This window comes from Ctenopharyngodon idella, chromosome 6 (genome assembly GCF_019924925.1).
Source record: "Ctenopharyngodon idella isolate HZGC_01 chromosome 6, HZGC01, whole genome shotgun sequence".
Classification (NCBI taxonomy): domain Eukaryota; kingdom Metazoa; phylum Chordata; class Actinopteri; order Cypriniformes; family Xenocyprididae; genus Ctenopharyngodon; species Ctenopharyngodon idella.
The window spans coordinates 30385657-30401986 of record NC_067225.1 but is presented as its reverse complement, the minus strand read 5'-3'; the positions used below and the strand labels follow the sequence as shown (position 1 = coordinate 30401986).

Below are 16330 nucleotides of genomic sequence, written 5' to 3'. Positions count from 1 at the left end.
CTTAAGAACTAGTTAGAACTAGTTAGCTGAGAGGCAGTCAGTCTTACGTTTCCTATTCAAATCAATTTTAAAAAGTTAGGAGCAGTCTTAAGCAGAAAAAAAAATTAATGACTTAACTTTTAAGACTAGTTAAGACAATGTCCTTTTGCCCTTTTGATTGAGAAGTTTTACTCTTGAATTCAATGTATTTTTTTCCAGAATTAGAATTAAATGTGTGTAAATAGACTCAGATTCTAGTCTTCATTTTGATGACTTTTGACTTGATAAATTCAAACAAAATGCCACGAAAGGCCGTGCGTTGAAGTGATTGAAGCACGGCTAAGGTGTGTTCTTAAATAAACAATTCTGTCGGCTGCAGGGTGTTTATAGCTGCTAAGCATCAAAGCATTTTGCCATGTTATATAGAATGTGCAGATGTGTTCATATCTGCATTTTATGTGGCTTTGGATGTGACTCATTCAGTATCAGAATCTATCCATTTTATAATCTCAGGTACTTTTCAGGTCTCAGTGACTTTTGACTCAAGGCAGATTTGAAGCATCAAATGTGTGGAAGATATCATTGAAAACACTGGTGGTAGATTTAGAAGTTTTCCTTTCAAGAAGAATTAGAGTTTTTATAATGACAGTTAACAACCAGGCAGTTTTTCAGTGTCTGTTTGACCAAACTGACCACAACACCGCTGTGACTCCTGCTCTCAGTTGATGCTCGAGTCAGACTCTCTCTAGAAGAGCAGGTACTGTCTGTGCAGACTGGCTGGTGCAATGATTGCTGTCCTATAGGTAAATGCTAAGATTTTGAATTTAATATCTGTTGGCATGTGCTGCAAATATGCTGTCTGCAGCACTTACATGATATGAATTAAAACCAGTGTAAATTTTGCACACAAAGTTGCAAGAAGTTGACTTGAAATTTAACTTTGTAATTTTGGCAATAGTCACATTGGTATTTAGTTGACATTACTGCTACATGTCTAATTAATGTGCACCATCTGTGCCTGTTATATTACAGTGTTAGCATATAACTCTCCTATTAAATATTGGCTCTGTATACACTTGGTATTAACACTCATTTTTGGTGATTCAATCACAAGTGGTAAGTCAGGACCTGGTATTAGCATGCATCTCCAATTCATCTCCTTTGACTACATAGTCTACATCACTTACTACTTCAGTGTCGTACTGCATATTAATATCAAGCATACCGAAGATTTATTAGCACAGGCTTTTACCCTTTTTTTATGCCAATTTTTAGAAACCTTGTTTTTTATACATTGTAAACACTCTTCAGTGTTGTCATTTTACATCCGTATTTAGCTTTTTATGCTGGTGATATCACAAGAAAATCATATAGAGAGTCATCTGGGATGTAGGTTAATACAGTAATTTAAAAACAAATTAAATGAACAAATTTTCAAAACCATTGAGTGTTAACTACTACTACTACTACTCAATTTCTTAGAAAAGTATTAAAGTGTGCATGAAGGTGCATTTAGTTAAGCAAGGTCTTATGCAATAAACTAAATTATAAACTAATAACTAATGGTTTCTGGCAACTCCTAAACATTTAATGTTATTTACAGTAATGTTATTCCTTTTCTGTAGCATTTTTGGAAATGTATGAATACTTAATTGTTTTACAGATGAACAACAAATAATCAATGGATATTTGTAAAATAATGACTCAGTTCCTCTTAATACTGGCATGTATAATTGAATCTAACTGTTGTTCTGTGTCCCACTAAATGCTGGTAAATATTATTTGATGCAACATTAAGTACATTTGCAAAATTATCAAGTAGTGTATTTTTCCTAGATCTGAGAAAGTTACATAAAACATGATATACTCATGTCTTCAAGAATATCTATCATATTTTATGTAACTTTCTTGTATGTAATGTAATCCATGGAATTTATTTAAACATAGTAAAGTGTTAAACAGAGCTAAGAGCGAGTGCAAGGAATAAATGTGTGATGTGAGTTTGAAATCTGTGGAAATCCCCTGTGTGGACCTGCACATGTCTGATAAGTACTCAGAAAATTCAGTTGATTAACCTCCATTCATCTGATACTTCTAGATGAGGATGTTGAGATGATGATAATGTTTAACTTTGTGTACAGTTTTGCTTTGTTAATGTTTGATTGGGAATCAATGATATTCTCTAGCAATGTCCTATGAAATGAAAGTGAGGTGTAGCATTGTGTAGAAAGATATTCACTGTGCAGTTTTCATGATTTGCCTTTCAATTTGTGTTGCACATCTCGATGCAATCTCTCTTCCAGCTTGTTTTGATTTTCAGGCTAACAACACCCACATGCTAAACGTTACCAAAATTAGGGCTGGACCAGAATATTCGAATATTCGTTTGGTAGGTTGGTATTCGATTTTCAATTTTGGGATTGGAATATTTGTTTTTTTTTTTGCACATCTGGCATGCCCCTCGCAAAACGGTTCTCATTCGCGCTTAAATATGTTTACACTACAAAATATGGCGAAATACAATACTCTTTTTTACAATTATCTTATATAGCCTAGCTGTTTTTAATATGATGGACAGTTTAAGGAACCCAACCTTGTTATACTTAATAAATATAAATTGTCTTCTTAGCCCTCTAATGTGTTCCCTGCAACTAGAGTATTCTCTGTCTGAAGCGCACAACTGCAGAGCTTGTATTTTGGGTTAAGCTGCGCTGTTTTTACATTGTGGAAAATAGAATAGAAACAAAATGTAATAGCCTTTTTACCCATTATTATCAGTCTAAATGAATCTACTGCGAAATATAGGAGCTTGTTAAAACTAAAACGTGAGATTTTACCGGAACAGCGTGTTCTTTATTTATTACCGTTCGTTCATTTATTTTTCATTCATCTTTTATAGCCTACCCTTTACTGTGTCAGTAATTACTGTGATGCTAATTTCTGATTTTGGAGCGATTTGTTTGTCAGAAAAATGTTAGGCTACCTTTTTAAAAGTATTGCTCTTAACAGACCTGTGTTTTATATCACTAGTGCAGTGTCCGTTCTCGTAGCATTTAAGCCCTGCCCGCGTGAGGCGCGCCGCTTCCGGCTCACGCTGTTCTGTAGTTTATTAAAAGTTTATTAATTCTGAACGTGTTCTCGACATAATCAAAATGCGAACAGGCAGACAGACACACAGAGATTCCTGTTTTAACGCTTTGTCTACGGAGCAAATAGGGATAACGTTAGCTCATTTAGTTTGAGTTATTGATACCACACAGACTTAACAGAGGCGATTGACATTTCACAACTGGCGCTTTATTCCCCATGAAACACGTGTAATTGTCCGTCGCAAATGTTATGCCGTCTACAGCGTTACTTAATAAAGAAAATAAATTTAAATGAGCAACAGAAAAACAGAAATAACCCGCATACATGCGGCGCTCGAGTCGTTCGACACGGTTCAACCGGGAGCGTGCAGCTCTTAAAGAGGCCACACCATATTTCTACTCGTTACACATGCCTTTATTAGAGAGAAGAATATCTTCAGCCCCCTCCTGCCGAAGCTTTGAATATTCGGTGCTGATTACTACCGAGCTTCGAAGCTCAAAAAATGATGTTTTATTAACAAAATTCGGGAGGAGATTCAAATAATCTGACTAATCATCACGCCATTTCAGCCAGCTGTTAGCAATCAGTAATCAACATATCTACCCAATCAGCATGAGTGAAAGCATATAGACACATATAGAAAGCATATAGACACATTCGACTCACCCATATTCCTCGACAGTTTTACAGCATCCCTCCACCGCCCCGTCTCCTCACACTTGCCTGGTTACTTTCCTAACCAGAATACGGGGGGAGTACTTTGGGTTCGGGCCAAATACTGAACTCGGAGCCCTCTCCTCGGACAGCACGCCAAATACGCATACTATTACGCATACTATTTACTATCTGATTATTTGTAAGTGTAAACTCGTGAAATGGTATTCGGATCAGCCCTAACCACAATATGCTTTGAGTTCAATGCATTGGAGTGTGAAATCAGTATTTAAATACGTCTTTAAAGGGTTAGTTCACCCCAAAATGAAATTCTGTCATTAATTACCCTCATGTCGTTCCAAACCCGTAAGACTTTCATTCATCTTCGGAACACAAATCAAGATCTTTTTGATGAAATCCAAGAGCTTTTCTCCATTGAATGCCTTTGCAACTTGATCTTTGACGCTTCAAAAAGTTCATAAAGAAATCGGAAAACTAATCCATGAGCAGTTTAGTCCAAATTTTCTGTAGAGACTCGATCGCTTTTTATGATGAACAGATGTAATTACTCGCATATAAACATTGATCAGCGAACATAAACAGATGCTCAACCGAATGAATGACGCACGAGAACAAACCTCTTCCGGAAGCTCCAATGTGCTGCGTAATAGGGATCGCGATAAATCGACTTGTCGATAATACATTAAATTGATAAAACTTGTTGATTGTCGATTAAGCAGGTTCATGCACGTGTGTGCTGCTCAACCCCGAAACATGTAAAGCAGACACGAGGAAAAATTAAGCGAGCGTGCCGGAGTTATGTTTGGGACCATTCTACAGCGCATGCAGCTCAAACATATTACAAAACATTAATGAGAACACTATTTTAATAAATTGTTGTGAATTCAATGGCTTTAGTTGACGTTTTCAGCACGTTGTTCCAGGAAGAGCGCGTCCACAACAGTACACATTCTGACAAGCACGCATCTGAGGCGGCGTTGGTGACATGTTGTATTAGTCGTTATATTTGATAATTAAAAAAGTAGTTTAATGATTGTGGGTGGATCTTGGGCTCTGTTGTAAATAGTTATAAACTTAAAATGTTTAATAAATAAAGAATCACAAAAAAAAAAGTAGTTTAATAAATGATCAATAACATCGACTCATTTTACAATCCTACTAGTTCTTTAGTTAGATTTAAACTCTTCTCATTCATTTGGTGAGGAACATGGCGTTGAGCAGCATTTGTGCACCCTGTCATGCTGTTGACTATATGCCACTGCAGTAGAGGCATATTGCAGTATTAAGGCTAACGATTAATCGATTAATTGATCGTTAATTTAAACGATGATCGATCATGGGATTTTTTTGTAAATTGACATCCCTACTGCGTAACCAATGAGGTTCATTCTTTGTGTTATACAGCATATTTGAGCTTCCATTTTCATTTTGGGGTGAACTAACCCTTTAATGTGTATTTATTTGTGTGGTAAATTTTAGTTAGTCAAGATTTAGGGGGGTAGAAAAGAGTTCTTGATGAAAATTTACTTGTGCACTAAAATAATCCACAATACAGTACTTTAAACATTTTGGTCAATTGCCTTTTATCATGGATCAGGCATGTCTGTGTATTCCAGTGTGCCTGTCTGTTTCCACACTTTTGAGACCATAGTAATTAGTACAAAGAATCAGTTGTGACATTTATGAGTTGTGAATAAATCACAGCCAGCATTGTGATCATGCATCAGTTAGGCAGAACATAAATCATTGTCAGCATCACTCTAAATTCTTCTGTCTCTTGATAACTATTGCTGCGTCAGTAAATAAATATCAATGTTATACTTGGTGTGTTGTAGTAAGTCCTTCCTGGTTTCAAGAAGTGTACAGCTTTTTTCACCTTCATGTGGAAAACCACCCGAGGACACTTCTGTGGAGCTGTCGGATTGTCAGCCGGATCTGGGAGGCTTTTGGTCTACTGACAGGCGCAGAGGATCTAGACTCAGCGCTGGGATCTCGTGAAGTAAAGAATGGTTGTATGTAGTCAGTATAGCAGTGAAGCAGTAAACTTGGAAGTGATAAACCTCTCTGACACATTGTCAGTTGTATATAGTGTTCAACAGGATTCATGTGTTCATTGCTTTGAAACTGTGACCATCTGAATTTCACTGCATTTACAATAGAAGCACGTCGGGGACACCAGCAGATTATTGATGTCATAAGAGATTAAAAAAGGCCAAAGAAACATTTTCACACTGAGAGACTCTAACATGTCAGTGTCGTGCAAATGATCTGATCTACATTTTGATTTGAATTTTTGTGGTGTCAAATCAAAGTAGCCCAATTTATTTTTATTATTCCCTCACTGTGAGACGAGTGATTCAAAAGGCACTTCCTAAATGCCCTGAGAGCTTCATTGTCAGGCCTTTCTGAAAAACCAGCAGGGATTCACACCAGCTTAAAAAAACTTTTATTTGATTTTTGACCAATTTGAAATCACTGCAGTTTATAAAAAGTGATTAATAAGTCAAAGGAGGCTTTGCAAGCAGTCTTTTAGAAAAATGACCACTGTTTCGATCACTGATTTCATGTTTATCCAAACGCAAAATGATTTGCATTCAAAACTTTTTTCTAAATTCATGTTTCTCATGATCCTTTGATCTAAAGACCCCTGTAAATTTTGTTGACAAATACAAATTTTGCCTATATATGAATTTATTTACAAAAGTAAGAAACTATTTTATACATCTACACTACCATTCAAAGTTTGTGGTCGGTTATTTAGCAAGGGTGCACTAAATTGATCAAATGTTGCAGAAAAGACAGAAATCTTTTGTAACATCATAGCTATTTCAAATAAATGTTGTTCATTTCTATTCATCAAAGAATCCTGAAAACATTTATAATGGTTTCCACAAAAATATTAATCAGCACAGCTGTTTTAAACATTTATTATTATCAATGTTTCTTGAGCAGCAGATCAGCATATGTGACACTGAAGACTGGAGTAATGATGCTGAAAATTCAGCTTTGCATCACAGGAATAAATTATTTTAAAATATATTAAAACAAAACAGTTATTTTGAATTGTAATAATATTTTGCAATATTGCTGTTTTTACCTGCCATGAGCACTACATGTTGTAGTGCTATAGTAGATGACATGTCGGGTTAAAAATAGTCTTTAGTCAACTTTTCTTGAGACCCCTGTTTTCTCTTCTCTGTCTAGGTGTTTTTAACACAAGAACACATCATCTTTCCATTCAATAGATGATGTCCTATGCATCTGCCTGTGGCCATCCAAGTGTGCGATTTATTTGGCTTTTGTCTGAATCCATGAGCAAAACAATGACTTTTTTTGTAATTTAGGAGCTTTACAGTTGCACAGACTAGTTAAAGGACAAAACAATAAATTAATTAATGATTATGCTTAGTGCAATTAGCTTAACTGCATTTGGTAGAGAGGTGAATGCATGTTAGTAGGAGTGATGTGTGTGCATGTTTTATAAAGCACGTTTGAGCAAGGTGTGTTCGGGTTTGGATCTGGCATTGACTGAACTGCAGCTGTCGCGTTTGGGAGTTGGGAGTTGGTATTGATTCATAGGGAATTTGATTGCAACGTGTGTATGTGTGTGTGCTTGCGGTTGGCAGATTTGCCTGGCAAGCATGCATACTGCAGCACGTCACGGGAATAGTCTGCAGTGTTTGCGCATGCTTATGTGAGAGGGAATATATGCACGCTTCCGTGCATTGGGTTTGCGTGCGTATGTGTGTGATGCATAGAGAGAGCATTCACAAAAAGGTCAATGTAAGGGCAAAAGTGAAAAGAGTGTGTTCATGTGTCTGTAAAGTGAAGTTAAGTACAAAAAGTAATGTTTTTTCACCCATGTAGATATTGCTAATATTACCTTCAAGAACAATGATGTTGATGCTTTTTAGACCCGAGAGAGGAAAGGGTTACCACGGAGACTGCGTGTTTACGTTCCCGCTTCCCACAGCTTGGTCCCGAGCCTGTTGCCATGACGACGGCCCTGATTCCAGCCCGCTTGCTTTGGAAAGCATGTGATTCATTGACATTATCCCCATACCTGCCTGCAGTCGCATGCTCTGTCGGGGAGTGTGTGTGTGTCTGCACATACACGCTGTTCCACGTGTGCACTGCAACACTGGGCGCAGATAAAAATAAACGTGCTTTGTGGAATAAGAGGTATGGGGCTAAATGTGCACCAGAAACCCAAAGCTCACAGACTGCAGTGAATTCTGTTAAATTCATGAATGTGTTTTTCTTTAGAAGTAGAAGAACACTTTTAGTTTAATCTGCCCTATAATGTCTAATTGCTTGGGTGTCTCATGACTGCACTAAGGTGAAGAGATTTTTCCATACATTATAAAGCTCACTCACTTTGTGCCATTAAAAAATAGCCTGTATTACAGGGTAGCTGATAAAAACAGCTTAGGGTGTTTTAAAGGAGACCTATTATGCATCTTTTCACAAGATGTAATATGTCTCTGGTGTCCCCAGAATGTGTTTGTGAAGTTTTAGCTCAAAATACCCCACAGATCATTTATTATAGCTTGTCGAATTTGCCCCTATTTAGGTGTGAGCAAAAACATGCCATTTTTGTGTGTGTCCCTTTAAATGCAAATGAGCTGCTGCTTCTGGGCCGCTTTCCTGAAGAGGGCAGAGCTTTAACAGCTCGCGCTTCAGTTGCTCAACAACAACAAAGCTGTTCAGTTGCTCAACAACAACAAACCCTTTGTTGCGTGTTCTCAAGGGCAGGGTTTATGTAAATTTTGGGGTTTGTGATGTCACCAACCTGGGAAGAAGCTCGTTGTAGTCCCTACCAGCCTGTTTGTTGTAGTCCTTAAAAAGCGATTTCTGTAAAAGAAAATATCTCCCTTTGCGTTTAACTTTGCAGATGTTGTTTATGCTCAAACAACAACATTGCACACTAACTAAAGTTAAAAACGTGAAATCACAATCAAGGACCCCTTTAAAACTTGAGTGCTCTTTAAAATGTCTGTGAGTGGATTAAAAAATAAAACAAGTGGGGAAAAAAACATTTCTTTTTGCAATCACATTGTCCATGGCCTTGAAAGTGGACTCGAATCTCTTATTTAGTTCATTTTAGCTCTCTCTCTCTCTCTCTCTCTCTCTCTATATATATATATATATATATATATATATATATATAATATATTATAAAGCAGCATGAAAGTGCACATAACATATGTTCTATTGATAACCAGATGGTTTAAACTGGATGGGACAGTCTTAGATCTGTCTGTTTCATTAAACACAAATAGTGTTTAATTAGAGGAGCGAATTCTAATCTGTTTTCTGTTTTTCCAGATGTCTGCCGCCCATGTACTAAAGCACACTCCATCCGCTGCTGCCTCGAATGTCTCTGACCAAAACGCACAAACTACATTTCCCATCGGCCACTTGGGCAAAGAACAGTTACGGATTATCGGAGGGCCGCCCAATCATTGCATGGCTCACACAAAGGCAGGGTCTGCTGCCAGCGGTCACAGTCTCCGCCCTTCATCAATCAACAGTGAGGAGGATGATGGAGGGGGTGGGACTAGGGTGAAGAAGAAACGAAGGAAAAAAGACAAGAAAGAGTCCGAGTGGAACAAAGATGGAGAGAGCAATGCTAAACCAAAGAGAAGGGAGCAAAAGGAAGGGAAGGAGCTTCTTCCAAGAAAGTCAAAGGCGGTGAAGGAACAAAAGGATCATAAGAGGGAGGCGAAAGGTCAAAAGGAGGTCAAAAAGGTCAAGAAAGGTCAAGATGTGAAAGTGAAATCACAGCCCAAGAACACTGCAACACATCCACCCTCCAAAAGAGGGAGGAAGCCAAAGTGAGTTGGTTAAAAGATAACAGAATTGTCATTTTTGGGTCTGTGAATATACAGACACAACCGAGACAAGCAAGCAAGACTTTTTTGATCTAACAAAAAAAGTTCAATATGTGCTTTATAACAAGACCATAATGGCAGGTATATTAAGGACACTTGGTGCCTAGTTTACTAAGAGACATCTTAATGGCAGGCAGCAAACTAGCTTTATGTCAGTAAGTCATTTTTGGTTTCTGACTAACAAATATCAACTGACAAAACAGTCTAATTTCAGTAGATTGCATCTTTTGTATGTGACACAGTTTTGCATGTATCATCTCAGCGCTGTTCTTGCTACACTCAATTACAGACCTTTTCATATCTTGATCTGGTGAAATGTGATACAAGGATTGTGGGCGTTACAAGGTGAATGTAGGTGCTTATGGGTTTCCAATTTGAAACCAAGGTCAAAAAATGAAACCTGCAATCATGTGAAGGGCTATTTGAACTTTTGGTTATTTTTCTAGTGTATTTGGATAAATACCGGTACAGTTTTGTGCATGCATTCATAAGGTGCTCAAATGCGTAATTTGCCCTAGAGTTGCAAATAAGCAGTCTATGCCACAATTATGGCTCTTAAAAATGACCATCTAGCCCCAATCATCTTTTATGATTTTTAAACATTTTAAATTTCCTTATCCACTTTTTTAGTTCCCTCTCAACACTTATCTCTCCAAATGTAAAGCATGAAATGATGCAATTTTATTCAAGTGTTGTGCTCCAGCAAAACTCTTGTACTGCTTGTGTAAGTTGCCCACTTATAACCCAGGAAGCGTCTGCACAGCAGATGTTGGTGTTTTGTACCATAATATGGCCTGTTATTTGTCAGTCAAAGAAGCCCTTGCGTGGTTTGCTATAAGATTTGTCAACCTGTGCAAAACTGTGGCGGTAAGATGGATTTTAAGAGCATTTGTCGCTGTTATGCAGAGAGCAGGGTGCCATGCCTCCGGAGAAGAAGAAGAAGGGAAAGAGGAAAAGTGATGCTGTACTTGAGATGGTGGAGAGTGATGACACAGCCTCTCTCTGCACGCTCGCCACCGGCGGTGAGGAAAGCACCGACCCTATGGATAACACTGTGAGTTCTCCTGAACCAATCTACATCAGGCCTCCTGGGTTTCTCCTGTGCTGAATACTTATGCATCATGCAGTTTATTTACACAAATACAAAATATTTAAGATCATGTTCAAAGTTTTGAATTTAAAGAAATATTCCAGGTTAAATAGAACTTTCTTATTTTTCTGGATTAGTACAAGTTACAGTGGCATATTATTGATTACCACGAAAAATGTTTATTCATTTAAAATTCTGTTAAACGTATGCTATTAAATCTTTAGAAAATCTCAAATTGAATATCTGCCATACAGCATAATATAATGGTGAAATTCATATATATATATATACAAACAAAAAATTATTCATTCCTCTTTTTCTTTTTTTCCTTCCTTCCTTCCTTTTCTGTGCAGAAGAGGCGATCAGGGCGTCAAGTGAAACGGCGGAAGTACAACGAAGATCTTGATTTCAAGGTCGTGGATGATGACGGGGAGACCATTGCTGTTTTGGGCGCGGGCCGAATTGCCGCCATGTCTTCCTCTACCCTTGCCTGGCAGGCCGAGGTAACCGTGGCAACATCTGCCATTATGCCACACCACAGACCTGCCCTACTTCTGGAGGGGCGGAGCAAACACACACTGAAATAATTCTCACCTTCTTTCTTTCCAGGAACCCCCTGAAGATGAGGCTAATATTATTGAGAAAATACTTTCAGTGCGAACGGTCAAGAAAGAGGTAAAGGGATCAGATTACATGTTAAAATTAAGCAACAATATTTCTTATATAGCCATGAAGTTTATATTAAATGTGTTTGTTCAAAATGTGTTGTTCAATGATTGATTCTTAAACCTTAACCACCACCACCTATATTATTAAATCATTGATTTACACCATGGTGCTAAAAGAGTACTGAATACACCTAATTGCAGTACTGCAGCATAAACTATTCTTTACACTGCAAATAACATCTGCCTAAAAAGAATATTCTCTGTGTTTGAGTGTTTGATCTGTGGTTTTCATTTAGACATCCCCTGATGAACCACCAGAAGAGTTGGAGGAGTTTTACGTCAAGTACAGAAATTTGTAAGTGTACTCATGTGACTCAAACTGCTGTTTCCTTTTTGGGCTCTCAAACTGTCGAACACTCAGCTTTGTCAAGCTGTCAGAGCAAATGCATAACTCACCTTTATTGTGTAATGCATTACTTCAAATCATTTATGCATTAAATTATCCATCTGGTAGAGTGGTAATACACTCTGCCTCATGAAATGATTTCCTGAATGACCAATGGGGGGATTTACAACAAGATCTTTTTCTGGTGTATTTTTTGTAAGTTATAAAAGAAAAAAAAAAAGACATATGTTTTGCTTAAAGGATTAGTTCACTTCAGAATTCGAATTTCCTGATAATTTACTCACCCCCCCATGTAATCCAAGATGTTTATGTCTTTCTTTCTTCGGTCGAAAAGAAATTACGGTTTTGAGGAAAACATTCCAGGATTTTTCTTCATATAGTGGACCTCAATGGCTACCAATGGGTTGAAGGTCCAAATTGCAGTTTCAATGCAGCTTCAAAGGGCTCTACATGATCCCAGCTGAGAAATAAGGGTCTTATCTAGAGAAACGATCTGTCATTTTCTAAAAAAAATAAAAAATTAAATACTTTTTAACCACAAAAGCTCATCTTGAACTAGCTCTTCGATGCACCACACACTACGTAATCACGTTGGAAAGGTCACGCGTGACGTAAGCGGAAGTACCGAGCAAGTGTTTACGAAGCAAACTTGCAAAGACTGAGTCAAACGGTCTTTACAAAAAAAAGGTAAAACAACAATGTCGGACGATTTTGAAGTTGGAGGAGAAAATTAGATACACCTATGTCACACGTGACCTTTCCAACGTGATTACCTAATGCATGGCACATTGCAGAGCTAGTGCAAGATGAGCATTTGTGGTTAAAAAGTATATAATTTTTATTTATTTTTTTAGAAAATGACCGATCGTTTCGCTAGATATTTATTCCTTTATTATTCCTCGTCTGGGATCGTGTAGAGCCCTTTGAAGCTGCATTGAAACTGCAATATGGGCCTTCAACCCATTGGTAACTGTTGAAGTCCACTATATGGAGAAAAATCCTGGAATGTTTTCCTCAAAAACCTTATTTTCTTTTTGACTGAAGAAAGAAAGACATAAACATCTTGGATGACATGGGCGTGAGTAAATTATCAGGAAATTTGAATTCTGAAGTGAACTAATCCTTTAAATTTACCATAATGTATAAATAATTTACAATTTAAGTAATATATCGTTTTTATTTTTGCGTTACAGTATTGATGCAGGCACAGTGGATATGTGCTTAATTTTCATGTCAGTAATACCTCAATACAGAAAATTGATGTTAATGATCCTAAAAAAAGCTTCATTTTATTTATGCAGAATATAATTTCTTATTTCTTTCTTTTGATTTTGAGTTTAAATGCGACTTAGACATGTTCTTTACAAGTTTTGTGTGATAAACACAAATATGGATGGAGAAATGCTACAAGGACATATTGTCACAAACACAATACTATTTACTAATCAAATGCATGCAGGATAAATGCATTCAGTGTTGTTTATAGCACATTGTTAGCTATGAAAGCATTTTCTCATTGTTGCCAGCTCCTATCTGCACTGTAAATGGGCGACCTTGGAGGAACTGGAGAAGGACCCACGCATACACCAAAAAATCAAGCGCTTCAGAAACAAGCAGGCACAAATGAAGCACATTTTCACAGAGGTTTGTCTGCCAAAACATGCTGCAGTTTGTTTGTTGCTCATTTAAAGTTATAACCAGGAAATGCATCAAATATAATTATGATGTAAAAGCTGAAATCCATGTGGAAAATTTTGTGCAAGTACTTCACCTTTAAATCTATGGCTTCGGTCATAGACCGCTTTCCTGTCTACATGTGTATTATTTGCGTAAATATGCTTGAGATGATGTTGTGTTTCTCCTCAGCCGGATGAAGACCTTTTTAATCCAGATTATATTGAGGTTGATCGGGTTTTAGAGATCGCTATCACCACCGATACAGAAACAGGAGAGGTGAGGCACTCTTCAAATGATCTCTTGAAAACAAACCTGTGCTTGTAGTGCCAGTCTTTTGAGGTTTGGTTTTTTTGCATGACAGGAAGTTACACACTACCTGGTGAAATGGTGCTCTTTGTCATATGAGGAGAGTACTTGGGAGCTACAGGAAGATGTTGACCCTGTGAAAATCCGAGAGTTTGAAGACCTCAAGAAAATTCCAGAAATTAAACAGGTGGTAAGCACTCAAATTGCAAATGAATGGTATTTGTTTTCCATTTTTTCTTATAAGATAAAATTTATTGGATGTTTCCAGTGTGTATGTTTACGTTATTATGATCACATGGTTCTGCTCTGTGTATTAGACAAACATGTTCATTCTTCATTATAGAATGTATCTTGAAGGAAGTGGCACTTCTTTTGTCTTTTGTAATAACACAGGAAAGGCCTCTGCCAGAACAGTGGCAAAAACTGGAGAAGTCCAGAGAATACAGGAATGGGAACCAGCTCCGAGAATACCAGTTAGAGGGAATGAACTGGCTTCTTTTCAACTGGTACAACAGGTGAAAGAGACTTTTAATATCAGCTGTTGTAGGGTCTACACAAAATTATGATCCTAGTTTAAGGTATAAAGTCACTATTTAATTATTAAACTAAGGCCAATCATTAAAGTAATATAATGTTTTTTTAAGTTTAATTTTAAATTGAAAATAATAAAAACTAGGACTTTTAATAATTCAAATCATTAATTATTAATTACCACTTTTTGTGTTTAAATAATAATGTTGTCTAAAACAATGCAATGTCTTTATCTTTTACCTGAAGACATTTCTCAGCAAATATTATATTATAATTAATAAATGTGATGTGGTGAATTTGGTTAATTTACCAGCAAATAATGAAATACATTTTTTTTATTAATTAACAGCCCTAGCTCTAAGCAAATGCAATTAGAAACAATAAGCATATTTATTATTATTTATTATTAATCTCATAATCTTGTGTGTTACCTAATAAAAGTCCTAATAATAAATATATATTAAAAAAATAACATGATTAGTGATAGTGATCACAATTTCACACAGCAGAAAGATGTTTATGCGGCTGATTCCAAATACTTTTCCTCAAAACTGCAATCTGACGTGATTAATGAACACCTGATCATGTTTCTCTTGATGTAGGAAAAACTGTATTCTGGCTGATGAGATGGGGCTGGGGAAGACCATCCAGTCCATCACGTTCCTCTTTGAGATTTTCCTCATGGGTCTGAGAGGACCTTTCCTCATCATCGCCCCACTCTCCACCATCACCAACTGGGAGAGAGAATTCCGCACATGGACTGAAATGAATGTCATTGTCTATCACGGCAGCCAAATCAGTCGGCAGATGATCATGCAGTATGAGACGTACTACCGAGATGAACAGGTGGGTCAAACAGAGTGATTCATTTTGAGTTGTGATTTCAGGCTCAGTAGTTGGTTGAGCAGAAGCACAGTATGGTAGGATTCATCAACATAACCAAAGAAATATTTCAAGAAATATATTTTATTCACTAAGGATTTATTAAATTGATCAAAAGTGACAGGAAAGAAAACATTTTGTTTCTGTTTCAAATAAATGTTGTTATTTTCTATTTATCAAAGAATCCTGAAAAAAAAATGATCATGGTTTCCACAAAAATATTAAGCAGAACAACTGTTTCAACGTTGGTAATTATAAGAGATGTTTCTTGAGCAGCAAATCAGCCTATTAGAATGATTTTTAAAGGATCATGTGACACTGAAGACTGGAGTAATGATGCTGAAAGTTCAGCTTTGCTATCACGGGAATAAATTACATTTTCATGTATTCAAATAGAAAACAGTTATTTTGAATTGTAATAATTTTTCACAATATTACTGTTTTTACTGTATTTTTGATCAATTAAATGCAGCCTTTGTGAACATAAGGAAGTTTCAAAAACATTAAAAAAATCTTACTGATCTCAAATATTTGAATGGTAGTGTAAAAAACACAGGACTTCACTATGTGGCACAAACCCTAGTTAATGTCTGACCTTACTTTACACTTATTTTACCACAGTGATGGGGTGTTGTAGACTTTATATTCTTTCTCTTGCTCCTTCAGGGAAACATCCTGTCTGGTCAGTTTAAGTTTCATGGCGTGATCACTACATTTGAAATGATAATGGCTGACTGTCCAGAGCTGAAGAAGATTAACTGGCGCTGTGTGGTGATTGACGAGGCCCATCGCCTAAAAAACCGCAACTGTAAACTGCTGGAGGGGCTCAAACTCATGAACCTGGTCAGTTTAATATGCTTGTTTTTATTTATTTATTTGCTCATTTGTGGACCAGGAAACTTGTCCAGACATTTTTGTAATAGGGTAAATGTGTCATAGTATGTATATTTATAATATCTACTGCTCTATCTACAACTGATTCATATAGTTCAGGTTTAAATGCAGAAAAGGGGAAGTAAAGCCATTTGCGAGCTAAACTACTGTGCCATCTCTCTTGCACACATCTCATTTAGCTGCCGAGTTCTGCTTCACTACATTTACATACGCACATCCTCTCTGGACACAGAATGAG

At 36.9% G+C, this 16330-nt stretch overlaps 1 protein-coding gene across 4 annotated transcripts in view; it reads left to right on the top strand.

Annotated features, from left to right (window-relative positions):
• chd6 (chromodomain helicase DNA binding protein 6) overlaps positions 1-16330 on the top strand; it is a 45561-nt gene that overhangs the window by 7188 nt on the left and 22043 nt on the right. For 3 of the 4 annotated variants that reach the window (XM_051895986.1, XM_051895985.1, XM_051895983.1), the window contains exons 3-13: positions 9073-9581; positions 10545-10692; positions 11082-11231; positions 11338-11403; positions 11693-11751; positions 13329-13446; positions 13669-13755; positions 13841-13975; positions 14179-14300; positions 14919-15162; positions 15865-16041. In XM_051895986.1, the coding sequence (XP_051751946.1) occupies positions 9073-9581; positions 10545-10692; positions 11082-11231; positions 11338-11403; positions 11693-11751; positions 13329-13446; positions 13669-13755; positions 13841-13975; positions 14179-14300; positions 14919-15162; positions 15865-16041 (1815 nt within the window). The remainder of the gene's footprint in view (positions 1-9072; positions 9582-10544; positions 10693-11081; positions 11232-11337; positions 11404-11692; positions 11752-13328; positions 13447-13668; positions 13756-13840; positions 13976-14178; positions 14301-14918; positions 15163-15864; positions 16042-16330) is intronic. The other variant, XM_051895984.1, reaches the window with a different exon arrangement.